The sequence below is a fragment of the Electrophorus electricus genome, chromosome 1, assembly GCF_013358815.1.
Source record: "Electrophorus electricus isolate fEleEle1 chromosome 1, fEleEle1.pri, whole genome shotgun sequence".
Classification (NCBI taxonomy): Eukaryota; Metazoa; Chordata; class Actinopteri; order Gymnotiformes; family Gymnotidae; genus Electrophorus; species Electrophorus electricus.
Genome location: NC_049535.1, coordinates 29,913,569 through 29,941,355, shown reverse-complemented (window position 1 = coordinate 29,941,355; position 27,787 = coordinate 29,913,569). Strand labels below are relative to the sequence as shown.

The 27,787-nt window shown below is 45.9% G+C and overlaps 1 protein-coding gene across 1 annotated transcript; it reads right to left on the bottom strand.

The window, feature by feature from the left end:
- On the bottom strand, positions 1-27,787 carry rapgefl1 (Rap guanine nucleotide exchange factor (GEF)-like 1). Its single transcript, XM_026997870.2, has 15 exons — positions 26,556-27,787; positions 15,285-15,363; positions 13,017-13,167; positions 12,567-12,664; positions 11,823-11,935; positions 11,139-11,306; positions 10,755-10,852; positions 10,024-10,146; positions 9,729-9,907; positions 9,364-9,454; positions 8,884-8,934; positions 8,692-8,779; positions 6,981-7,045; positions 6,732-6,786; positions 1-2,104 (listed from the first exon to the last, which is right to left on the bottom strand). The coding sequence occupies exons 1-15, from the start codon at positions 26,935-26,937 to the stop codon at positions 1,989-1,991; spliced, it is 1,857 nt and encodes a 618-aa protein (XP_026853671.1). The 5' UTR covers positions 26,938-27,787; the 3' UTR covers positions 1-1,988.

Sequence of the window (27,787 nt, the reverse complement as noted above, 5' to 3'; positions counted from 1 at the left end):
TTCATCAGAAGAGGCTTTATTTGAGATGCGTTTTTGTCTTAGGTGGAGATGAAGGTGGTGCAGTGCCTCCCCCTGCCACACCTTCCTCTCACCTTATTGGACATGTCTGCGTTTCAGAGGAGCGCACTGTAAACACGGACTTCTGTACAAAAACCAAAAACAACACCCAGAGAATACCCGCTTTTAAAAAACTAAAAACAAAATCCAACTAAACCAAATACATGCTGTACAATTTATCAGTCGCAAATATTGAACAAAACCAAGGAAATGCAACAAAACCAGAATATATACACGTCATCCACTACGAACAGGAACAAAATCAAAACCGCAATGCAACAAAACCAAGAAGTTGTACAATTATTCCATTGCGGACAGTAGACTCAGTCTCAATCTTCACTTTTAAAATGTACAGTTTTGTTTCCTCAGATTTACAAAACAAATATTCTCCTTGAGTGTCCATCTCATAGCTCATACATAAAATAGAGTCTTCATATTTATTTAGCTATTTACATCAACTATGTACACCAAGGCCTTGCAGACAGGCCTCTGCAAAGGTCTTTGACCCAGGAAGAAATCCTGAGAGGGTCGGGTTCCGTATGGCTCCATCTCATATGGGGCGGGTCACAGCGGCCTGTCTAAGTTTAGGGTTGCCTTATAGCTTATGATGGTTCAGCTTAGGATTTGTGGAGGGAAATGACCTGACGATCTGTAATTGAGAACACTGTTTACTGCTGCAGTTCGGTCAACTCCTAGTCTAAAAGTAGTAGTGTGTAACCCAATAGTTTAACCGATTAATTAGTTACTTCTGTGTCTGTATATTAACTGATAATTAATCAGTTTGCTCTTTGTTTGCCATTAATAGTTTGGTTAATACAGTGTTTTTTTAAAACTTGAAACAAACCAAAATTGGAAAACAATATTTTCAATGCTTCTCATAGGCTAGAAGTGGAGATCTGAAGATGAATGCTGAACAGAAATTAGAGCCTGTCGTGTGTTAAACGGGTTCTCCTGAAGAATCTGCCATCCCATATCTGTGCGGATGTCTTGCAGCATTAACATGTTGTGCACAAACAGGGAGGCTGAGCAGCTTAGGGCCTGGGGAAGGGCTGAAACTGGCTTGGGGGTGGGCTGAGGCCGGCCCTCGAAGGAGCAGGCCTTGGGGTTAGACCTCTGCTTTGAAAAACCAGCTGGGAGGATGTTCTGAGCAGAGCTGAATGCTGCTGCCCAAGGGGTGTAATCCAGTAAGTGCCTGTGTTGATTGGGGAGAATAGAGGGGAGGGAGAAAGGGGGAGAGGTTCGAGTCCGAGAGGTCAGATTGTCAAATATTTCAGCGGGTCTTTAGTGTGAGGTAAGAGGTGAAGTGAAAACAGGACCCGCGTCTCTATAACATCTGAAGGAAATGCCCGAGCACAAGCAGTGTGATCCGCTCGGATGACCCGATCCGCTCGGATCACACTCAGTTCAGTTCAGCAGATGGCAGTGCAGACTGGACAGACTTCGCCAACATGATGAAAAGCAAAAGATACAAACCAAAAAAATTCCACGAAGGTAAAGGTGAGAGCAAACGCAGCCCATCGGCATGAGGTGCGTCTTATGGAAAGCTTCCTTCACACTAACATAAAGGCTATATTCAGTGGCAGAACAACTGGAACGCTGCACACAGACAGATTATTAATAGAGCATGACAGGTCTCCATATACATTTTAGATGTGGATAGTCGTGTACTGTGACATTTAGCTCTGTTTGAGCATTCCGTAGCATCCTGAACATTGAGGCTCACACAGCAAGAGTTCCTGTCATTTTTTGTGACCAGCTCCATCTGCTCCATTAACATGAGTCAATCCAGACGTCCAGCAGTGATGGAGCAGAAGAGACAGACTATAAGGAACTTGCACACTGGCCAAAGTGCATTTCTGGCTGGGGTTTATGCAGAGGAAGGGAGTGGCTTGGTAGGTATGTTAAGAGAGATGATCATGGCCCATCACGTCTTAGGGCTCCAGCTTGCAGGACATTTCGAAAAGCAGATTCTGATTGTCGATGACCTGCAACTGCCGCACGTATGCCTTCGTCTGGAGGTGAGAGGGGGAGGGCTCAGCTTCCATAACTGAGAGAAAGAGAGAGAGAGAGAGAGAGAGAGAGAGAGAGAGAGAGAGCAAGGGAGAACAAGAGAAGGGGAGGAGAAAGGGCTGAAAGATTAATCTACTAGGATGGTGATAAGTGTACACATGTTTTTTGCTAAGTACCTCTGATACCAGTCATCAAACACAGTCTGTAACACGAGGAGAGTCTGCCAGTCTCTAGACTGAGTCAATCACCCCAGAATCACCATTAGGTGGCAGCACTTTACTCACGATCAAATCATCTGCAACGACTGATGAAATGCTGAACCTGACCATGGGGTGGAGGTATTTATGTACAAATGCTCAGAGTTCTTGCACCAACAGACACACACACACACACACACACACACACACACACACAAACACAGGTCAAACTGACTGAAGGAGCTCAGCATCCTTTGCTACAACATGCTTAAGAGAGGGAGGGAGAGAGAGAGAGAGAGAGAGAGAGAGAGAGAGAGAGAGAGAGAGAGAGAGAGAGAGAGAGAGAGAGAGAGAATGTGCTGACTGAAAGGAACAGGGCACTATGAACACCTCCACACTGTCCTGTCTCATCTGTGAAAAAAAAACAACTCTGCAAATCCAGCTCAGCTCCAGCTCTGCCCCAGACTCTCACAAAAGTTTCTGGTCACAAGGCACCCACCACAGATGTTGCAGTTGTACACTAATCTGGGTCCACCACTGTGTGTGTTGGGGGTTTTGTGTGTGCCATTTCTGTTCTGCCTTTTCAAATCCTCTAGGTTTTGGAATTCCAACCCTAATTTCATTACTGTCTGTGTTTTGTCTGATCTTCCTTGAGTTTGATCCATGGGCCTGTCTGGCAGTGCCAGTACGTGATTCTTCATGGTACAACAACAGGACCTAGGTACATGCTGTTTTCTCAGCCTAGAGCTCACTCACATTGTGACTGGCTGTTGCTGTGATTTCACATTCTGAGATTTGTTTGCCCCTTTTTAGTAGCTCTGTTTAATTTGTATCATTTGTAAATAGTCTTGTCTCCACCCAACATTTATACCCCTTTTTGTATATACTGTATATAATGACACACCAGGTGCAGAGCTGGTTGCCGTTTGTGTTAGAAGTAGGTTTTGTACATGTTTATGTGTAGTCTGGCAGTTAGGAATGCGGCTGTCCTTTGTGTGTATTTTATTTTGGGTAGGAAAGTCAGCAGTTGAGTAATACGTAGTTAGCGGGGGTGTTTGTTTGTTGTTTACAGCACAGGCCAACATGAAGTCCTCACTGGTGTTGTTCCCATGTCTACTTTAATTCACAATATACTTTTCCAATTCATCCTGTGGCCCTGTGCTTTTCTCGTTCTTCATGCTACATACCATCAGCTTTGGCTGTTTACAATAGTGGTCGACCGATGTACCAACCGGCCGATTTTGAGATAATCCGTTAGTGTGGCTGCTGTGGAACAATGTGTCAATGTCGCCATTCTACAGGCACACATAAGTGGGTGTTGTGAGATAGTGCGTGCTAATAAAGGATGTAACGTTTCCAGAGAAAACGGTGAAACTTTAATATCTTTTAAAGCTTAATCTATTTAATTTGTCACGCTTAATGACAGATACAACGTTTACTGTCTATATAATTAGGTTGATTCCAGTAATTTAGTGAGAAAAGGCGAATAATGTTATTTGGGAATTGTAATGTTAACAAGCCTTTAACCAGTTAAACTAGCTAGCTAACTTAGCTATCTTACAGGGCTCAAAATCATTTGTTCTCATCTCAACTCAACAATATGCTGTCATAAGTGACTGATCTGATTGATATAAGATACCCAACGTAAGTTAAATTCGGTTGCATTTGCTAATGTGACATTTAACTTGTTGGATTACGATAACGGGACTATGAAGGCTGGCGTTACCGACTTGTCAACAACGTTTTGGGGAACGAACGTTCTGGACTTCTAGCTAACATATGTTCTTTGTGTGCGTGCGTGTCTGCGCGTGCACCAGCTTGAAATAATTAGCTCAACTATACAAGGGAAAAAATCTCCGTTCTTTCACATTATTGTCACCTCTAGTTACTTATTGGATGATATGAGCTAGCTGTGCAAACAAAGTATTTTTATGTGCTTGATTGCTTAGCGTGGCTATTTGGCTTGTAACCTACTCTGTCAAACAAATATAACAGTATGTGAAAAAGTACTATAACTCACGCACCCTGCTGTTTTTTATTATCTGTGGACATTCCTTTAGTTGATACCTTTTTGTATTTAAAATAAGTGTCCTGCAGACAGAGTGCAGACGATAACTAACTAATGTTCAGCAATTTTGTGTATCATTTATATTATTATCAATTAATTACATTGTATTTTATCATAATATTTTGTGTTATCAGCTTTATAAATCGGCCATCGGTCGCCCTGCTCTCTAAATACCAGCAACGGCATCAGCCTTAAAAACCCATATCGGTCGACCCCTAGTTTACAAACATTTTAACCCATCCACCACTTCTTCATTCTGCTACGGCTCAACCTAGCCTGGCTAACACAAACCATCCATAGACGTTTCAAGGAAAGGCACTTGATGCAACAGTAAAGAGTTCTCTTTCTTAGATTTTGCACACCAAGTGCACATTATAGACAATTACAGAGCTATTAACGCTTACATCTGAGTTACATCTGAAAGTTCAAGGCCATTGAGGGAGAGGTGGGCCTCACTTGCCTGAAATGCCAGTGGCCACAATTGGAGGCTTTTTGCCAGACTGATGCTGTCTGCCTTCCTCACATCCATAATGTGTCATCAGTGAAAGCTGGAAATCTCCCAGAAAGCCAGAGAATGACAGCCTACAACCAGACATGTGCACTGCAAGTGAAATGCAAGGTCTGTTATTTATCTGTTTACTCTGAAACATCCACACAACCAATATTGCCTGGTTTGCGATAGTCTGCTGCAATGAAAAGTCTTCCTCTCCGCACCAGTCCGGAAGTAATTAACTTTAACTCAGTGTTGCTGCCCTCCATGGAAACCAATAAATTCCGTCCACTCAGTTGGATGAAGTGGGAAAAGCTCAGATGATTACATTAAATTAACCCAATACTCAAACCTGAGCTACGCTACACAGCTAAGATTCTTAATGGAGAAAGCTTTCAGTGAGAAGGTATAATGTAAACTGAATTCCCTTTTGAGGAGACTTGATTAAAATATATTGGCATCAGTTTGCAGTCCAACATTATGATCTTGATCCTTTGTGAAGACAAATGACGTTACAGATGTGGGTCTCATTTGACATTACTTCACTCATTTACTGCCACGGGAGATTGGTCTGCTCCTCTAATACATGCATCCCTGATATTGCTGTCTTTCATTAGATGCTGGAAGGTGCAGCTCCCGCCTATCTCTCTGTGCGGCAGAGCAGTAACACGGGTTTCAGGAGCGGAATCACTGGGTTTTCCATCATCTGATTTACAAGACACATGCCCCAGAACGGGACAGAAGGAAATCAGTTACGGATACCAGATGAATCACGCAGTCTAGAACATCACCTATCTGGATTAGAAAGGCACAACCTTGGGGAGCTGTGCTCGACAGCTTTCATTAAGAACACGAGATCATGGCCATCCTCATGTACTCAGGTGTTCAGCAGAGTAAGAGATTTAAGGGCTGAATGATGCAGCACCACTCCATATCAGAGCAAGAGAAGCCCCATGGAATGAAAGCAAATATTTCCTATGGGTGTGAAGATACAAAGATTTGTTATGGTGCAGCAGGTAGTATTAGCAGGTATTATTATCAGAGTAGTGCTTTGCCAGCGTGGGTGTACACGACGAGTTTGGGCATTTCTGCTGCCGGTGATGTCATGGTTGCCATGGCACCTCTGCAGTTGTTTGTCTCATTGGTTTGATCTCAAATGCAGATATGAAAGGAGGAAAATAGGTGTTAAGAGGCGCACAGCTGCACCTGGAGTGGCCCCCTGGATTATCTGGGAAGAGCCTCCTGCTCCTATATCCCAAGATGAATTATCCCAAAAGAGATTGCATACTGGTCTCAGATAAGAATGAATGGAATTCTGTCTACATACACAAGGACCAGAACAACTAGAGATAACAATAAATGCCAAAAACAGATGTGATAGCTGTACCTAAAACATTTGTGTGTACAACTGTTTATGTTGATGGTGTGTATGCACATGCATGCATGCAGCTGCTTCCCTGGCCTTCAGGCCTGTGATGTTCTAGACAGATGGGATTTGGCAGGGTGGGGCAAACTCCCCCTAAATTAACACAGCCAGACAGATGGGTGACTGTATGCACGTGTAGGGGTGTGTGTGTGTGTGTACGTGCATGCATGCATATCTGTATGAAGGTGTTTACCTGGTGGTGAAGGTGTTTACTTGGTGGTGGGAATGGTTTTGTTTTTTGTTTTTTGCAGTAATACTTGACGGGTTTGTATGTCTCTAAGAATGTTAGTCTATGGGTATATTTGTGTATGAGTGGGGAGACATGTGAGTGTGTGTATGTGTTTGTGGAAGCACGCGTGAAAGTGTGAGGGTGTGGGTGTGAGAGTGAGTGTGGGTGTGGATATGTGTGCATGGGTGTGAGTGAGTGTGGGTGTGTGTGTGTGTGTTTGTATGTGTTTGTGTGCGAGGCTGGGATCGTTCTACCTAGCTGAGCGCTCCTGTATCGCCTGATGCTGCGCACCATCTCCGCCACTTTATGCTGGAAGAAAAAATAAAACAAAACTTCAAAATCTGCCTTGTCAGAAAATATGGAGAAAAGATCATCATTAGAGATCTGCTCCTTCCTGTGTGAGGTTTGTATGAACACTGTTTACAAATAATGTAAATGTATGTGGTTATGTGTTTGTGTGACCGTGTGAGAGTGTGTGTACACAAATTGCCTTTGACACTCACCATCTTTTCAAAATTAACCAGTTCCCCATGGAACGTCTTACAGCTCTCATGAAGGAAGGTCAGGTCTACAAAGGAGAGAGGGGGGAGGGAGAGAGAGAGAGAAAGAGAAAAGCAGGCATTACAGTTAAAAGAATGGTTATGTAATGACATGGCAGCAGTGGCTTGTACAAGCGCCTGCTCCCCTGCAGGGGATCAGCAGGGTGCTCACCCACCAGATGAAAAGAGAGAACGAGTGGAGAGAGGCGGACAGAACGAGAGTACGCCTGTTCAGAATGCAAAAGAGGACAAAGAGACAAGACAGGGAGCGGTCCAGCAGGTTCGCCATGGCCAAGGTCATGACCCCGTTACCCCGTGCTAACCACGGGGTTAGAAATACAACAGTAAGCCTTAATATGCATGTTCAACATCTGCAACAGCCGCCAATGATGTATCAGCTTCGCCGAAGGCTCACTGCACAAGACATTCCAAGTCTGCAAAGTTCTAAAATGGACCCAACCATTTATTCTTATTTTTTAAAAATATTGGAGTGGCATTACTGCCCCCCAAATCTGTCGCAGAACCTGAGCTCCATCTGCTCAACAGGAAGATAGCAGCGCATACACACACAGCTTCTGCAGCTCTCTCCTACTCTTCAGTTACGTAACAAAGGAGAAGAAAAGAGCCCCAGGCGACTGCCTTTGCTCCAAGTGTGTGCTCTGGCTCACTCAACTCCAACCCGACGCCATTACCTACACTAGCATAAGCTCTTGAAATTGTCCATACTGCATTATATACAGCAATGTAGTGTCATAGGCTTCAGAAACCCAATGTGGGTGATGAGGAGAGACAACGGGCAGCACTCCCACATCAACAAAACAATAACATCTGCAAAACGAGAGGGGGCAGGTGCCTGGTTGCACAGGCCGGGGTACGGCTGCGCTGAAGAGAAACACCGCAGAGTGTGACGCTCAGGTGACCCTGACAGGGTTCTGGAAGAGAGTTAGAAGGAGCTGAAAGGGAGGTGAACGGAGAGGCGGGGAGAGAGAAAGAGAGAGAGAGAGAGGCGAAGGAGACCGATGTGAAGGTGGTGCCGTAGCTCGGTGAAGGCCAGCACGGAGTTGATCGGCAGGAGAGTTTGGCTCACGTGCAGGAGGAGGTGGAGGAGCAGGAGTGGCCAGAAAAGCTGGAGGAGCGGCCCCCCGTGCATGCAGTGGCGTGATGTGCATCTGTCTAGCACACCACAGGCCGCACAGCTGAGGCGAGGAGGGGTGCGCAGAGGGGAAGGCAATCCTGCCTGTGCAGTGCACCGAGAACAGCAGGGTGTTAATTATACTAGCAGGGCCTGTTTGGTTGCTTTCTAGTCAGGCAGTGGCGGGGAAGCTTTATGGCACTGCATCTGGACAACAGCTGCATTACTGAGGCAGCTCCACGGGAGCACACGGCTTCATGACCTCTGCTCTATGTGTATGCATGTGAATGTGTCTGTGTGTGTGTAGGGAATATGCCTGCATGGTGCCTACAGTATAAAATCAATAGGCTATAGGTATGTGAAAGTATGTGTGTAGGTGTGTTTATGTGGTATGTATGTGAAGAGGTTAACATGATTCAAATGTATATCGAATACATGTGCGTGTTTGAGTGTGCATGAATGTTTTTGAGTGTGTGTGTGTGCGTGTGCGTGTATGTTTGAGTGTGTGTGAATGTATCTGTGTGGGTGTTTTCAGAAGCTCACCTTTGAGCAGCAGTGGGGTAAATGGGATGAGCGGGGCCCTCAGACTGGCTAACAGGTCCCTGTATGACTTGTGGTTCCTGGAGGGGTCCTGAAGCACACACACACAAACATACACACAAATAAGGTCTTACCATTCTCCTGTGTCTTGAACTCAGAGGAATGTGGTATGGCCTACCGCAACTGAAAACTCACCGCAATGCTCTCAAACTGCTGGAACTGCTTGCGGAACTTTCCTGGCAAGCCCTGTCAAAAATTGCACAGAATTTTCAGGAAAAAAAACCAAAAAAAACAGACCTCACCTCAGCTGAAATAAATATGTGTGTATGTAATGTGAACTGCAGGTAGGAAGGAGAAGCAAGAAAATGATGGATTAAGCAATACGTAGCTTGCTATTGAAATAGAAAGGTACACATGAGAAGTGTTTCCTTTTGAAAGGTACTGCTTAGTCAGATAGGTTGCCATGACAACAGGCCTCTGCCAGAAATAACACTCAGCTCATACAAAAAAAGGCAGAAGTATGTGTATATATGTGTGTGCACCTACTTGAGCGAGTGAGTGAGCAAGTGAGGCAGACGGATGGGCACAGAGAGCAAGAGATAGAGAGTGGCAAAATGAAAGTGAGAAATAAAAAGGGAGGGAGAGAGAGAGAGAGAGCGAGAGATTGATGCTCACCTCCCAGGTAAGGCGTAGGCGGCTAACTGCAGGGTTGTCCAGCCCCAGAACAACGGCAAGAAAAGACAGCAGGTCCTGCTGCTGCTTACACCTACAACCGAACCCAACCAGGGCTGTTAGCACATGCTCTGGAAACCTGACATCCAATAACTTACATTAATGAGTGTGGCTCTCCCCACAAACACACACACACACACACACACACACACACACACACACACAGTATGGCCTGTGGTTTAAATGTATGTATTGAGTACATGTGTGCACACAAAATATATCTGTATGTCCAAAAAATACATCTGCGAGTACATGTGCGTGTACACACACACACACACACACACACACACACAGGCAGAGGTTCTTACAGAGCTGCAATCTTGATGAACTTGCGCAGTAGCTGTACCCTCTTTGGCAGCGACTGGCACTGCAGGATCTCCGTGGCAACCCAGTGTTGTACCTCGCTGCACCGCTGCAATACCAGCTCCAGGTTGAGGGGGCGCCATCGAGCCTCCTCCCCGTGGAACACATAACTCACAAACTCCACCTGTTCAAACGCATGGCCAGCATTCAGGCACACGAAACAAAGTTAGGCACAAACAGTGAGTGTTGAATGTTTACATTCAAATGACTGGACTGGAGTGTGTAGATGCATTTCCTCACCTCATGCACACAGCTGAACAGCTCCCAGTCAAACACCACCAGCTGATTGGCTACTTCCTCTGCACTCATGTCATGGAGCTTGCTGTCGCCCGGTGACCAGTGGATCTCTTCAGGCAGGGGCATCTGATGGACACAACCATACAGAGGGAGATGAGAACCCCACAAACATCCAACATGGTATGCAGCTAGAAGGAAACTGCATGGCTAAGTGTCTAAGCCTGTGTTTATCTGGTTCTTATCAACACAGTCATCGCTCACTGTCTGCCTCCCTGACTGGCAAACAATTAGCCATGAATGTGTTAGGACAGAGAACCGTAGCACATACCAAGCATTTAATCTAACAATAGCAGTGACAAACATGCCTTATCAAATGCCTTATTTTCAACTAAACCCTGAACTTCTCTTAATCCCTAAACTCCCTGAAATACACAGGGCTAGAAAGTCAGTCTGGGACACCTCCTTATCAGAACTTCCCATTGCAGTAGAACAGCCATAGAGAAACAGTTCAATCAAGCATGGCTAATGAGAAGTCCAAACCGTGCAATGTTAATATAGGGGACCTGTGGCCTTCTCTCGCTAGCAGCTACAGTATATTAGCATGTGTATTTTATATTGGTTGATCTGATTTTCATCTTTACATGCATATTTGCATGATATTTGCATGCATATACCCGTTTTCTCAAACCCCTCCCACTGCACTCAGTGAGCTTCCCACCCACGTTGCCTCTCACCAGGCTCTCCAGTTCCGAAGGCTCACATGCAAACAGGTGGGTGTTGACTCCCAGGGTGGTGAAGACAGCCTCGTCACTGGGGCGGAACACAGCCTTCTCTGAATAAGGACACGTGCACAACACACACACACACACACACACACACACACAGCACCACGTGTCATGTGACATTTAGTTGCTCATCGCACGCCGCTAAGTACAGCCCAACACTTCCCACAAACGCTCAACTGCCTGCTGTGCTTCACATGCTGAAAGATACATGCTGTACATGACTGGCGTCCCCTGAGCTTGGCTCTTACAAATGGTTCGAAAGTGGGAGGGAACGAACGCTGAACAGAGGCGGGGTCATGATCAGGCCACGGGCACCCCTGTGTGGGGTCTTACCTCCAGACGAGGTGACGGCCACCAGGATGAGGTTGGCTGGCTGGGTGGGCTGCTCCTCACTGTACTGCAGCTTCTCACGCACCAGGGCCAGGATCTCACCCACGCGACACGACAGACGGCTGCGGATGGTCACGTATGAGTGGTCCGGCGTGTACACCCTGCAGAAGACTGCGAAGAGGAAACACCTGCTGACTCAGACCCCCTGGCCTGTGCTGATAGCCAGCTAACCATCAGCAATCTCCTCACTGCATTCCTATTGCTTACAAGGTAGCTTTGTTAAAGTCTTCTCCATACCACACTGTGTCCTAGGTGATTTTTAATGCAGTTACATTATTTAGAGACTATCAGACCAAGATGACCTCAAAAGAAACTGCTTCAGTACTGGTTCAGTGCAGCAGTTTGCTATTTGTTCCTCTGGTCGTATATCTATGCTAAAAAATAGGCCAGATGAGGTCACTGGCAGTGAGGTCAAGAGCTATTTCCTCTTTTGGATTGCTTATTGATTAGAGTCTGGGAAAGCACCCGGCTTGGTCCTTTGCTTCGATAGCTTTGGACTAATTAAGTGCTGACAGTGTACACCAGAACTCGACCATGAACTAAGAGCCGGAGAAGAGCTCTGTCTTCTTCTGCCGTCTCTGAAGCTTAAGCCATAAACAGTGTTGTGGGTGTCGGAGGTGAACTCACTCTCGTCAGAGCCGCGGAAGGCCTCGCGAGGTTGCAGGCAGGCGTCTATGCGTCGGAAGTGGCGGAAGAGAGGACGCACTTGCTTCCTTCGGCAGTCCTTGTCCTCCTCCGCCCTGGGGACGCAGGACAGCGAGAAAGCAGGGCAATGACAAACCTCTCCAAGGGCGGAGTACGTTTGCTTGGCGATGAGCAGCTCTCAGGTTCGAGTGCTTAACTGCACGTTAAGAAATGCTTCCTGAACCAGTGCCCATGAAACGGCCGAATGCAAACATTTCCCAAGTATATACTCTATGTATAAATATGCCAACCAGCAGAGGGTTTCTGCTTTGTGTTGTTATTATCTCATTTCACTTGTTAAATGTAAAAAATAAAAGAAGGATTTAAAGGCTTCATTAGATGGAAGAGGGGATTTAACAACCCAGTCTAAGCTCAGTCTCATATGGAAAGCATCAAGTATTTTTCCAATTAGCTACTTCAGGTCATAATAGGCTACAGTGTGTTTCCTGGGGGGTTTAGTGCCTGCTACTGTGCTACTACAAAAAGGACTCAGGGATATTTGGCTTGACTGTTCTTTTATAGCCAACCTAGTTATATCCTGAATGGCCCATAAAGGGCTTAACGAACTCCATACGTCTTTGTCTTTTAATGAAGATCTCACAGTATGGCGTGGCCCCTGTGCATCACCCCCTACTCATTCACGCCCAGCTCACAGGCTTCCAACCTGCTCTGGTGTACACCACTCACGGGTTGTGGAGGATCTCGGTCCAGCGCTGGAGCTTCAGGACGTCCTCCACCAGCTCTGGGAAACGGCTGAGGTCTTGCACAGCACACAGGTACAGGTCCTGCAGAAAGAGTGCGATTAGGGCAACAATCCGGAACAACTAGGCAGGCAGGAGAGGCAGGGTGCTGCTAGGAGTCTCACTGGGCATGGCTAACTTGGAGGAGACAGGTGCCTGCCCATCCACATTTACTGGAGAGTTTCAGAAGGCCTGGCCAAAACAATTCCAACCTAGGTGTTGCTTAGTTTTGTTACCATGGCAACCCTGATAGGCTCCTGCCAGGATAAACACTTGAAGCCTCTAGAGTACTTTTCAGTTGGATGTGTTATGTGTGCACGTGTATGTGTGTGAGCATGTGTGCGCGTGTGTCTGTGTATGTGCGTCTGTCCACGTGTGTGTGTGTGTGTGTGTGTACCTTCGGGAAGCTGTTGCAGCCATCGCCCTCCTCCTGGAGTAGTTCTCTGTACGTGTCCAGGTAGCGGAAGGCCACGCTGAGCACAGCCTGTTTCCTTTCTGCGCCGTCCCAGCTGGGCCAGCCTTCACCCTGCCTGGCCTCTGTTCCAAACCTGACCCTGGGGTCAAGGAGTGCAACACTTACACACACAAACTATTGCCTGTATGAATTTTCCATTGTGTGCCATATAAACATATAGACCAGAGGACCTCATAATTACAGACAGATAGCACCTATCACACATGTGCACATGCAGACACTTACAAAACAGGATTCAGCCAGTCTCCAATCACTTAACACACACACAAGCAGGGATGGAAAAACACAAACTGCATGTGGCCAGCACACCAACATAATTACAACCTTGGAGAAGTGCTGAAGCCAAGAGAACACACCCATCATGTCTACACATACACACACACTCTTCTTCTCCTCTTCTATAGTTTGTTATTAACAGGCCTTTGCCACGAGACTGCAAGAAGTACAAAGTTTCCTCCCCCTACAGACAAAGCACTGCAAGTCATTCATTCGTCTTAGTGGCAGGTACTCTATTGTAAGAGCACTAACTCCCAGACATATAGGCCATACTTTATATGGACTTTCCCTAGTGACTCGAACAAACTTCCGCAGATCAATTAGATAAACGGTTTGTGCCCTCTTTTATGATTAGAACATCTGTAGGTCTCTGGAGACAAAGTTGTGTACAAAGGATATCACTCAGAAAATATACACATAGATGCACATACATCCAGTATATTTATACAACAGAAACCTAAATTCAGGCCAAACTAAAGTGGACTAGCCTTAATTTTTTCCTGGTGCGCCCTTCAGGTCTATTTAAAGAGTCACTCCCCAACACCCTGTCCACATTTAAAACCACTATTCCTGTTCATAATGGCCAGGCAGTACACATGCATGAGCTGCCTTTGATGACATTCCAGATCTAGTGACTCTATATTTCTGGCTACTGCCACTTCTGTGCTAGAATGCAGTGGGCAGTGGGTGAGCTATGCTCGCCAGGTTAGAGCTGACCCCCTGGCCCGCAAAGCAGCACACAGCAAGCCGGCTCACCACGGCACAGAGCAGGACTTTGATCTCTCAGTCGCTCAGAGGGGAAGAATGTGTGTGTGTTGAGCTGACAGAGCCATCATTGCTAAGTAAAAGAGAGGGGTTCTTTTTTTTTTTTTTAGAGCTAATCCAATCAGAGATGGCGAGAGGGAAGTGGGCCGAGGGGGTTTCCCTTTGTCTACGGCCTCAGCAGGAAGCAGACGTGTTCCCACAACAAAAGATCTGATTAGGGCTGGATTATGTCCAGCTCAGACCTGGAGAGACACGTGGAAGAAGTACGATAAGGGGGAGAGAAATGGAGTGAGAGGGCTAGGAAGGAAAAGAGAGAGAGAGAGAGAGAGAGAGAGAGAGAAATGATGATAGCAATCAGGGAAGCTTACCAGGGGTGTGATTAGAGCACAAACATGACCCCTCCCACAGCCACACCCACACACTGGGGCTGTCTGAAAAAACAACCCACCCCCCAGTGTGGCTTGGCTTTGTGCTCTGAGACCAGACCCCCCCCCCCCCCCCCCGCCTCCCCAAAGTCTTACCGGGGGGGCATCTACACTGTCCTCTCTTCATACATGTAAACACAAGCCCAAACCTCATACTCATACAATGTACCTTTGTCACAAATATTTAGGAATTGTGATAATTAGCCAGCCTCCGCTTGCCAGAGGTTGGTCAAATGAGCGTTTTGCCACAGAGCATAAAGCCTGTGGTGGAGAGAACTATCCTCCCCGTGTCGGCGAGGCGTTAAGAGCTTGTCTGCTCCTGGAATGACTGCTGGTCCCTCCAGGGCTAAGCAGCCTGTTTTTAACCAGCCGGTGTTTTGAGAATTCTCAGCTGCTTTAGATGCTCTGTTCTAACTTCTCAGGCAATTCAGGGTCAAGGCTTGTTTGTTTAAATACTAATACTAGCCGACCTCCCACCTACTAGATTTTCAGATGAGGAAAATCTTGGGCAGTAACAAAGTTATTATACAGATAATCCAACTCCTCACATAATACCAGAAAGAAATGAAACCTGTTGCTACTGGTCCATTACTAAAACGCCCCCAAATTCGTGTGTGCACTGGCTTTTGGCACAGCAAAAACGTCTTGCAGAGGTTTTCTGTTAATATTTCCATGGCTGTAGAGAGGCGGTTGCTAAGCGCACCCACGCCATGGTGAAGGATACTGCTGAAGCAAGACCTGCTGAAACTTGTCAGATGCCAAGAAGATAGGGTGCGTCAACATGAAGTCATCTAGGAGGATTTCTGCAAAATGATGGAGAAAAAGAGAAAGAGAAAGAGAAAGAGAGAGAATTAATCATCCTAAATCACAGAGATGCAAAAGTGTAACTGCATGAGCAGGTGTTCATGATGCAGAGGGAGCTGTCCTGATCCAGGAGCTGCAGAGGGAGCTCTACTGATCCAGGAGCTGCAGAGGGAGCTCTACTGATCCAGGAGCTGCAGAGGGAGGTCTCCTGATCCAGGAGCTGCAGAGGGCGGTCTCCTGATCCAGGAGCTGCAGAGGGCAGTCTCCTGATCCAGGAGCTGCAGAGCTCCTACTGATCCAGGAGCTGCAAAGGGAGGTCTACTGATCCAGGAGCTGCAAAGGGAGGTCTACTGATCCAGGAGCTACAGAGGGAGCTCTCCTGATCCAGGAGCTGCAGAGGGAGCTCTCCTGAACCCAGGTCTAGCGCATACTCAGAGCTGCACTGTGCACAAGCACACACCTCCGCACCGCTGCACCTGCTTGGCTAGTCGTGAAATCAAATGGCAGCATGCCAACGCAGTCTGGGACTGTGAAAGAGGTTGGATCTCACCTTCACTACTGTCACAGATTGTTTTCAAAACCCCAAGGACAGAAGGATTCATGAGTGAACTCCTGCGATTGCATGTATAATAACGAAGGACGCGCCTCCATCCCCTTCTGTAGCAGCACTGCCCTTCACAGACCCAGCAGCAGACAGATACCATCATAGACACTTTATATACAACAATTAAATGTTACATGGGATCCACTTTATAGTAACATTAGTAACTAACTGAATTGACCATTGGCTTTTGAGCTAGCACACATTTACCGTGTCAGTAAGGTCTAACAGTCTCTCCAAGCTGTCAGAATTATGCATATGTATCTGGGTTAGATGGCATATTCATCATCAATTAAAAGAACACATGCCTACCACTTAGAAAATGAACAAAACAAAAAAAAAAAGGCAGGCAGGAAATGAACACATCAGCTTGGGAAAAGTAGGTCGCAGGTGAGAGAAGTGGAACCTTCCCAGAGTACACAAAAACCTGCAGAGAAAGCGACCAGGAAGGGACAAGCTCCTGTCCACTACTCAAGGAACAGCATGCCGTTAGAGAGCTTTCGATCCGAGCTGCCTCGAACCAGCCCATCGTAAAAACACGATCAGCCACTGCACTCCACCAACTATTAGATTTGTCATAAACATCAGATCAGCGAAACAGACATGTAACATTTTGTCAAAATCAAAGAAATCACGACTTGGCTACTAATTTGTTTCCTTTCTGGTTCTCTGGTCTGGTGCTGGTAGAAAGGCGGGTGCGCAGGCTGGGCGAGGCGTGTCCTGGAGGAGGGCGCTGGCAGGTGTGTGAGGTTGCTAGATGTTCCCAACATGCTCAGACTTGCCTTCTGAATTGACTAGAAGCTCCTTTGACGTCAAAAGACTTCAGCCATACAGGTGAGAGGAGACCTGTGAGTGAGTGTGTGTGTGTGTGTGCGTGTGTGTGTGTGTGTGTGTGTGTGTGTGTATTTGAGCAGGGGTGATAGAGGTTGATTTGTGAATACCAAAAGCTGTGAGCATTTCCACTGATTTTATATAAAGAGTAAAGGCATTTCAGCGTTAACATTTAAGTGCAAACTGAAAGAGTTTTGCAAATTCCTATTCTGTCTCTGTGCCTGCTTGTATAGCTGACCAAACATGCATTCTGTATGTGTGTGTGTGTGTGTGTTTGTGTGTGTGCGCATGTGCGTGAGTGTATGCACACTTGTGTGCGAGTGTCATGGTGGGCGTGTCGGCTGGGGCCCTGTCCACATCTTTGCAGCTGCAAATTTCCCACGGTTGCCAAGGCGACATTGCCTTAAATGGCTACAGGATGACAGAACGAAAGATGGAGTGAGTGAAAGTAAGTACAGACTGTAGAGTACAGATGCAGCATAACTTAAAGTGCACACAACAATATCCAAAGGAGATGCAAAGTTTGAAGTCAGTAGAAAAGTGCCAGAGAGGGTGAGAATGACTAGGACAGAGTGAGTGCAGAGTGGATGAGGTGAATTAACACCTCTGATAGTGTCTAGTCCCTCAGATTTGAGCCAGCATGTGTGTGTGTGTGCGTGTGTATACCCAAAAAAGTTTTTTTTTAATTCCTTCTGGTCCCAAAATTAACTGTCACTTACAATTCAGTAATAATGACAGTTCATGCATTATAAAAGTAGTGTGCCACTGAGGAACACTAAGAATCTGACTATGTATGTTTTTTGTTGTTTTTGTTTACGTACATGTGTGAAGAGATATTTTTAGCTTCTTTTCATGAACAGACTCATGTCAGGTAAGCAAATGCAATGAGCCCAGCACACACACTAAATAAATTTGCACAAAGGTTCGGTCCTGCTCTACCATCAAAATCAAAAACCAGTTAACAAATATGTGAAGTTTGCATGGCACGTAAAAATACTGCCTCTGCTTTCAAAGACTATTTTATATACAGTCATATAGTTCTGAGAAGCCTAATTATCGCTGACTGACTAATACATTTCAGCCTGGCAACGTGAATAAGGTAAGCAACAAAGTTCTGATGAAATGAAATGAGGGAATGAGGGGCTTCTGCCTGTCTCTGAGAGAAAAGCCCGTCGTCTGGCCCGCACTCTCCATCTCGCTCTGTCATCCGCGGCTCTTTCCCTCTGCCCACCTGCCTCCATTATGACAGCGCTTTAAGTGCAGTGAACCTCTTATGCCCACGCATTCACACACACTTACAGACACACACACACACACACACACAGACACATGCGGCGCACTCCCACGCATTCACACACACTTACAGACACACACACACACACACACACACTCACACACACACACTCAAAAAGACGCACATGCACACACACACACACACACTCACAAAGACGCACATGCACACAAACGGACACACAAGCACACTCAGACAGATGCACACACGCTTACACGGAAGCCAAAGCATATATCAGCACATACCGCGTCTGCATTTGCATGCAGGTGCCGCATGCGTACATGCATATATACACACGTACCGAGCCCACTTCTGAAACGAGAAAAATGCACATCTGCGAGGGAGGAGGTCAACTCTGCCAACACAACACAGAGCCAAAGCGGTTCCCGCTCCTTTAGTCGTGGCTCGAGAATACCAGCGCCAACATACAGCCCTCCGAGGATGAGGAGAAGGGAAGGCTTTGGACAAGACCAAGCACACGACACGTGACGCACCTCAAACCATAACCGCACACCTGCCAGTGGCCTGTGTGTGGGTGGTGGAGAAGGGGGGTGGGGAGTCACGTCACTCCGCTAACAAAATCTCGCAGATCCCCCTTTCAGCCTGGAGGACAGTAAGTTTACCATTGCATGATGGGAAAACGGTGACCGCCGTAAACCAAGACTGGAATCAGCAGGATATCCAAAGCGGAGATTTCAGCAGTGCAGGGTTATACAAAAGTGTGATAGAAAAGCCGTTACCATGGAGGCCTTATCATATGTGAACCCTGTTACTCACACTCTTGCTCCTTCCTCCATATCTCTCTTTCTCTCTCTATTTCTTTCTCTCTCTCTCTCTCTCTCTCTCTCTCTCTCTTTTCTTCATCTCTCCCTCGTTTGCATTGCACCTCACATGAGGCAGTGAGACATGGAGACGGTGTGGGAGAGTGTGTTCGTGTGTGCCTGGGAAAGAGAGAGAATGTGCGTGCGAGATCTCCAGAGCGTCACATATCGGTTTCATCTCGAGCCGCCAAATTCTTCCCTTCTGGCTGTTCTCATTTGGCTGTTCTCTTCGGCCGTTCGAGCTCCACGTCCTGTCACCTGGGCATGTGACACGATTTAACGAAAACACAGCTAGTGGTGACGACTACTTCTCCACAGTCTCTGGAGGACATGAAAGGGCCTCTTATTCATTACAGTCCGAGTCTGGAACCAAACACGTTACGCAGCTTGTGTCTGTGCAGGGTGGATGTACGTCAGGATCCTTCAGATAACGGAAGACGTGAGTGTAAATATCATGCAAACTTTTGGAAATTCCTAAAATACCCTCCAGCATAAATAGCACTGCTATTTCCCTAATATAGTAGCAGCCTGGGTTTTGGCCTAACCCAGTTCATTTATGTCTGGGCGCAGACCCACCCACCAGCTCCCAGGACACGCCCATAGACCCGACCCCTGCACACCCTGATCACCACTACAGCCTTCTGTCTGCTGCAAGCAAGCCATGACTTGGCAACTCACTATCTCATTAGATAAGAACAATATATATAATATATATTTATTTGTATACTATACAATCTTACTATTCAGTTCTATACTTACAAATACCATAGAGTGTGCAGCATTAGTGCATCAATACCACACAGAAAACACAATACCATACATTGAAAATAAACACACACACGCACACAGACACAACAGGCAACACCCATGCAAACCAGCCACAGATGACTAAATGAATCTGCTTTCACACACATTTGCCTACAGTGGGCACACACTAATACTGCAGTCTGTAGGTCACAATTGACTGCACTCTCAGAGATAAGTGAGAATTGTCTGCTTTAAATTGTTCAGTATTTGCATTGTACTTTACATCACAAGCGCCAATAAAATTAATCAAGCACTTCCTCTAAAAGAGCAACAGGCATGAAAACCCAGCATTCAAGTACCTCATCCCAGTCTTCCCTGAAACACTTCACAAAAACTACTTAACACACGGAGCACACAGAAACCAAAATCACCTTGGACCTTATCTAATCGCTTCTGCTAAATATGTCATCTGAACCTCCCAGCTTTAAACATGCTCTGACGCTACGCGGCACACACGGCCCAAACGTCTCCGTGTGTACATGTGTCCTACTTTCCACTTTGCCTCTCTCCAAGGACATACATGTGGCCTCAACCATAGCCTATCTGTAGAGAGCGAGAGTGGCCCCAGTGTTTCAGAATCAACATCAACACTAACATGGGCAAAGTGGTGTCTGGAATCAGCACATAACATCTCATTCTGGACCATTTGTCTTCTACCATGCCAATCCAAAAGGAGGAGTTTTAAATGAAACACTCCACTTACGTATCCATGTGGAGCCATGTTGTGTTCTATGGTAAATGTACATAACTTGCCCTGCCTCATAAACATCCCTGAACCACGTCTAGAGGTAACGACACCCTATTAGCTAAAGGCAGCTTAAGAAAAACGTTTCACTCCACCACCCTCACAATATTAGATATTAGTTAATAATATATTAGTTTTGTTTTATCTTAAAGTCACTTTGTGCTAACACAATGACTCTTAAAACACTGTATACCAACAATAAATGATCTGGCAAAGTTACCATGTCTCTTTAAACAACATCGATTTAAAAAATGAACTGGTATCTAAGCAGAGCTATCATTAATTATTCATTGCTGCCTCTTAAAGTGACCGGATAACTCAACACAACGATGGCCTAGTCAGTCAGTACCAGTGAGTCAGTGCCAGCTCAGGGTAAGGGATTCACTCAGGCAGAAGTTTAAGATTCCATGATGGATGAGAGACCAACCTTCTGGTTATGATTAAGATTTGGCCTGTGGTAGACGATTATAAAAGGACACCTGTAGACTAACGCAGGGCTCATACTGTAATGGACCTAATCGAGTGTTTTATGATAATGCACTGGCCCATCACTTACCAAGTCACTTAACAAGACCTCCGGACAACACTGTTGGTAAAAAAACAGTTCCTGACAAGTTTCCGAGATTCGCATGCATCCATTTAGACATGAGAACCCTTCCTCGATTCTTTTAACTGTTCCTTGGGGATCTTTGCACCAAACACATCACTGCCATCTTTATAACAACACTATACCTGTTTGATAATGAAAATATAAGCATATGACTATGTTATGTAGTATGTATAATTAAGAGGTGGCTGATTACTAAAAATAATGATTATAATAAGGAAATAAGGAGTAAGGCTGCACAAGAGCACTGAACAGTTGCAAGCTGTTTTTGGCTTCTACAGTAACCGCACTTCTGCTACAGGTCTCATTACACCCAGATATGTCTGACACAAGCTTGGGTTACAAATGATTTCCAAAACGTAGCCCTGTGTTCCTTAGGAAAATAATAATGGGCATTTTTGGACTCTGAGAGGGTTCATTTGAGCTCTCTGATCTTCGATCAGTATTTTTTGAGCCAAACTGCTGTTTACACTCGGGTTTATTGCCCTCAGTGAGCTTTGACCTTAAGCCGTTCCTTTTTCCTAACGCGTTTTTTCTACGCTATTATAATTTTGTATAGTATCAAGTAACATGATAAATCTGGTTCATTTGTTCTGTGACAGGTGCAAGATGGAATGTCAGAGCCCTGAAGGTGTTTGGATGAAAGGATGATATAACATACAAGTTCTCACTTTTGCTTTTGAGTTTGGAAACTCTAAGAAAAGCTTGCTGACACTGAAAATGGCTCCCTTACAGAACGCAACTGAAGAAACAAATTGCTTCTATCTGGAGTGTCTGCTCTTAAGAAAGGATATATACCAAACTTTTCACCCAAAGATTAGGCTACTCCCTTGTTCAGCAGAAGAACCACTCTGCTTGCAGTATTTGGTGTTTGTGAATTCAAAACCCTTCTGTCCTAGCAAGCCTGAATCACAGAGATGGAGTTCTTTTTCACAGTGCACACATTCGACTGTTTCTTCCGATGACTGCGTGCTAATCACATCCCTCTCTCCCACACAGAGCAGGGAGGCGGCTTTGCTATGCTATAGGCTGTTATTAGGGCTGTCGGTCTCGGCACTGATCCGGGAGCTGAGGGCCATCTGCGTGTATGTATGTGTGCGTGCGTGTGTGTGCATATGTGTGTGTGTTTGTGTATGTGGATGTGCGCTAAATGTGGCTATGGGGTGGCAAAAAGAGTGCAACCGCTGCTGTCACTTCAAAGGGCCATCACGTGGTCTATTTGCCATGGTGGAGGACTGGCTCATCCCCACTGCAGTGCTGTTTTAGCACAGTGTGTGTGTGTGTGTGTGTGTGTGTGTGTGTGTGTGTGGGAAAAAGAGTTTATCGAGGTGGGTGAAAGTGCCCTCCTTTCTGATATATTAACCCAATCTCCATGTTTGAGAGAGCACATGAGTGAGAGCGAGTTGGAGGAAGCTGGAACAGGGGCGCATGCGCTTTTGGGGCTGGCCTCTTTCCGACTTTAGCTAAGCACGGTCCCACCATGCCCAGAGGGCCAGACCTGTCCCCAGGGAGCACGCTCCCCTCACTGCTCAGCCTCCCTTCCTTCCTGTTCCCTCTTCCTCCTCTTCCTCCTCCTCCCTAGGAAAGAGAGCTGGTTGCCATGTGAACAGGTGCTGTGTCTAAAGGGAAGCTCTTTTGCACACAGGCACATTTGAGAAACACACATATGCACATGCATGCACGCACACACACACACACACACACACACACACACTCACACTGGAGCATGCAGCACTCATGAAGGCAAGTATCCACAAACAACAAGAAAACACCTTGCAAAAAACAACAATCATACATGTGAGAAAGAGCACCCAAAATAAACCCCCTCCCCAATAAATAAATAAATAATACTCTCACATATGTCAAGAAAAAGCACTGACACATACACACAAACACTACAGAAGTGACACATATTCATATTGCGCACGGTCAGGAGAAGTGGCCCAGGGAGCCTCCATTCCATCTTTTTGGCAAAATGCAGCCCAGGTGCGTAGGTAGGAAGAGAGTGAGTGGGCACAACCAGGGAGAAAAAGGGAGAGAAGGAGAGAGAGAAAGAGAAAGAAAGACTGACATTATGTAAAGCCCTCCAAAGAGAGGCCAGAGAGTGGGCAGCCATTTCTTCCTAATCCCTCACGCTTCTGTGAAAAAAGCAACATTCCTCCCACACAGAGCCATGCGACCGCTCTCTCACGCTGGCACTTGCATCCCTCCACTTCTCTCTCTCTGTCCGTCTTCCTCACTTTCCAAGCTTGCCAAAGGCTCCTCAGGAATCCATCTGAAGATCATTCTACATTCTGAAAAGTGCTGCAAAGAGAGTTTGGTGGGGCTCAACCGAATGGTTCTTAGGCCAGCGGAGACTCACGTTATTTAGGCTGATTAGGCAAGCATGACTCAGCTCGTTGTCATAAAGCACAGGTGAGTGTCATCTAAGCACACCTGATTAGCATCATCCATTAGCCTGGTCTCACAGAACCGCTGAGTGCACTGTAGCTGTACCAAGTAAGCGGCAAGTTAATTTAGCACACAGGCTTGTCGGAGTTGAGCCGTTTCCGAAGCACCAGCACATAGGTGTTCACTCTTTAAATGCAGTGGTCAGGGACACGGAAAATCCGCAGACAAATAAAAATGCATGGGAGCAGGAGACAAAATGGCTTCCCGATGTCACGGCTGCCAATCACAAACACCTCCAGTCTGAATCACACCTGAACTGGAAGAATGACGCACAGCAATCTAGGTCTTTCCCAGAAAGCAGGAAAACAGGATAAGATAAACCCCCCCATGCCAGCCAACTCAAATGAAGTAACCAATACCCTGGGAAAGCAATTAAGGTTATTACAACTCACACAGATAATAGTAAATGTGCAAGCTTCTACTGTAAAGCACCCAGGTTCGCATGGACTTGCCTCAGCCAAAGCATGCCGCTTCCTACACATGAAGTGTGCGGGGGCAAAACACTCCTCTTACTGCACACGCTGGCGGGAAAGTCCGAGTGCAGTCCCAGCTGGCGCTGCCAAGCCAAGGGACTTGCCCCCTGTCAAAGGGCTGCGTGCACTGTTGTGTATTTTTTTTCTCAAGTCGTCCTCTGAAAACCTGCCCCAACATGTTAGCTGCAGACACGTCTTCTGCTTTCTGATGGCACTGGGAGTGCAAAAGGTAGTGATTGCACAACAACCTGCCACATGCGACCTGATGTGAACCTCATAACTTTTTGCCCCATCGCTGGCTGGCGACGTGGCTGGTCTGCAGAATTGCACCACTTGTCACTATTGTGAGAGCTAGTTTATGCCCCAGTATAATGGTTAAAGATGTAACTCTAGGGCATCACATAATGTAGCATTCCCATGTATATACTAAGAAAATTTTGAAACAAAGTTTAAAAAAATGCCACCACAGTAATGTGTACAGTTGATTGGAAAGCAGTTTAAGGCATGTGGTTTGGATAAGTGCATTATCCTCTTTAATATCTAATCCAAAGATTCACTGCAGCAGATCTGGATGAGAGAGCCAATCTAGGAGTCTTGAGCTAATCTGGGATTAGTGGCACTTTTTCAAATGTTCTCAGACCTCCATAATAACAGACAGCACTGCAAATGACAGCCATGCCTGGAGGCTATTAAGGCTTAAGATTCCAAGGAACAGGCTAGACAGGAGACGTTTACAACTCAACCGTCAAATACACAGTATAGTAAGTCTTCAAATGTCTCTGGATAGAGAAAGGTGAATTATTTTTTAAAAGGACACTAAAGACAATTATTTATCTTTGACACTTATTATAGTCACGTGAACAAGAAAAACAACAAACTTTTATGAGTAATCTTTTTTTTATTCTATTTTCTATTTTTCAGCCACTGGATGACAGTTATGGCCCACATCAACAAATCAGTTGAGTACTTGGCAAAAGCAAATGGCAGAAAGGGAGCGTGAGTGGGGCAGAGCAAGAATGTTAATTTCCTGACACGTATCTTGAGCTGACCTGAAAAAACAAAGACACCTCATGCACAACACCCCAGGTCAAAGCGTGATTCTAGAACGGGTTTACTGGAAAACACCAAGACAGGATCACAGTCAAGACTGCACGCAGGACAACATGTTTCCCCAGCTGAAACAGAATGAGGCAAACTCTGCATCACTGATGACCTATGCAAATGCTTCAGGCCTTTTCTGTCCTTTCTCCATTGGTTATATTATGAAGCCCTGTGACAAGCAGGCACCTTGGCCCTAAAGTACATTTTGCATGAGTCATTTATAATAGTAGCCCAAGTCATGGTAGAGGAATTTCAAACTGAGCATTTCTTTTTACATCCTCATTAAGAGCAGCAAAAGTAATCTGTGATAGAAGGCTACAATACCGCAGAGCTCAGGAAATTACTTGTCAGTCTATTGGATTCACATACAGTACCATTCCCACACACTGGCTCTTATGCACAGCCATACTTCTCAGGGCCCTGTAGTTTCCATGGTTACTTCACAATAACACTTCACTGCACATGTGCACTAGTCCTGCTGCAGCACAGCAGACTAGAATTATTATTAGAAAATAAAATATATATATATTGATAGTGTTACGAAATATAAACCTTGCTGAGGTGCATGCAACATGCTCATACCTACCTGATGACATTTTTCAAACCACAGATGTCATATGCCATATTACACGAAGTTGTGGTTGAGTGGGCTCACAGATTGACAGCTATTAAAGGAAACGCGATAGGAAAGCACCTTGGAAATCCTCAGTTATTTTCTCATATACACTGGTGAAACTGCCTTCTAGCCCAGGCAAGGTCTGAGAAAGGAATGTCCCGGCTAAAAGAGTTCCCCCTGTATACCCGACAAAGGTATGCACACAGGTAATAAAAAGCAATGACGACAGAAGTTATTTAATGACAATATCAAGTGAACTGGTAGCTGTGGACCTGAACATAAGATAAATGGCTTTCAAAGAAAAACTATGCAGGCCTACATGCCAAGGAAATTTGCCCTACTTCAGAAAGGCAATTTTAATCTAAATCTAGCAGCTCTAGATAGGCCTATCGTTAATTACTACTATGGGTTGCAATTGAAAGCGAGTATCGCCACGTTAACTCGCACACTCATATGAATGTTATTTTTCCATAATCGCTCAGCAATAGCTGAATAACTAGTATTATTATGTAACATCCAGAGAAGCGTAGTGGTCCAATGAGGAGTAATTCGCCTTGGGCAAATTGTTCTTTACTACTCGTGTTCTGATTTGGTCTTCGACATCATTTCAGACCTTATTATACGTTAGAGTTACGCTCTACTTTGATCTTTTACGCATTAAAGTTGTCATTACACAATTACACAAGGAGGGGTAAAACGGATAGAACGTGTAGGCTACAGCATGCAGATGCTCATTACATCCTAGGAAATATTGGGGAATCATGGTCATTTTACCAATGCACCAGACTTATCAGTAACGCGCGACACTGGCGGGAAATGGTATATTTTTTAAATGATTGAATCTTACCTGTGCAGTTGCCAAATCGCTTTCCCGCCACACTATCCAGAAGCGCCAGCGCAAGATTCTCCGGAGTGTCAGCGGGGAGTGGGGTCCAACTCGTGTCCAAACTCGCCTCAGAGCTCTGTTCATCGCTGGACAGAGATGGGCTCCTGATGTCCGCAGTGGCAGAGGGCCAACACGGCGCCTCTTCGCTTTCGGGGCTGAACACCTCGCGGGCCGGGCCGCTTTCGGGAGAGGTCTCCCTGAAAAATGGCACCACACGGGACAGACTGGCTCGCCGCCGCGAAGCCCCTGTGCCAGTTGCCTTATCCCCAAAGCCACCAGCCCGAGTCAGCGCGTTGGTCTGTTTCTTTAAAAACTTTTCAAGAGGCTTCATTCCGGCCGGCATTTTGATAGAATACCGCAATAAGGCCTTGTGTTTATCCTAATTAATAATGAATAAGGAATTGTGGGAATAAATAAAACAGCGAGTTTACATTTTAGCTGAGCTGCATAAAGCACAAAATAGATATACTGGTTTTACTCCTTGCTGCAATAGTGTCATGAAAATGCAGCCATCAGCAAAATGTAAATATTCCGACCAAAGATTAAACTGTCTCAGAAGATGCTCTATGATTCAACTGACAGTGATCCACAGTCTTGTAACAGTCCACAGCTACCGTCAAAAACCAAAATGTGTCCCGATGCAACCGCTCCCAGTCTTGCCGTAGCCGTATTCACTGCAGTCCTCCGGATTTTGTCTGAGAGACAATTTTCAGTTGCAGTAAACGAACACAAGACATACCATAAAACAGCGCTGAAGCCTGGGTCGAAGAGGTAATCTGCTTGGTGAGGATAAAACGTGGTTCAAACCAGAAATGCAGATAAGAGCAGCAGCAGCAGTAGATCAACACGGCTCCGTTGTACACCGCGTTGAACGCGATCAGTCTGTTAAGATGCTCAGCAGTGACACCGACGAATGGTGCGCTCGCTGCGGACGACTATGCCACCTAACGAAGTCGGCTTCTGTCGCAAAAGGACGAGGGTGGATTGTTCAAATGTGCTGTATAGGCCACATATCTGTTCGGTCCAGCGACTCCCCTTCCTTCCTTCTCTCTCTTTCCATTAACGCGGCCCACCGTCCAGTTCTATAAAGTCGAAGGACTCCTAACACGGCGCTTTCTCCTGCCTACACACACTATACACACCCTATGGGGGTGTGTGGATGTGTTGTAAACGCGACGGCGGCTCGGTTTCTC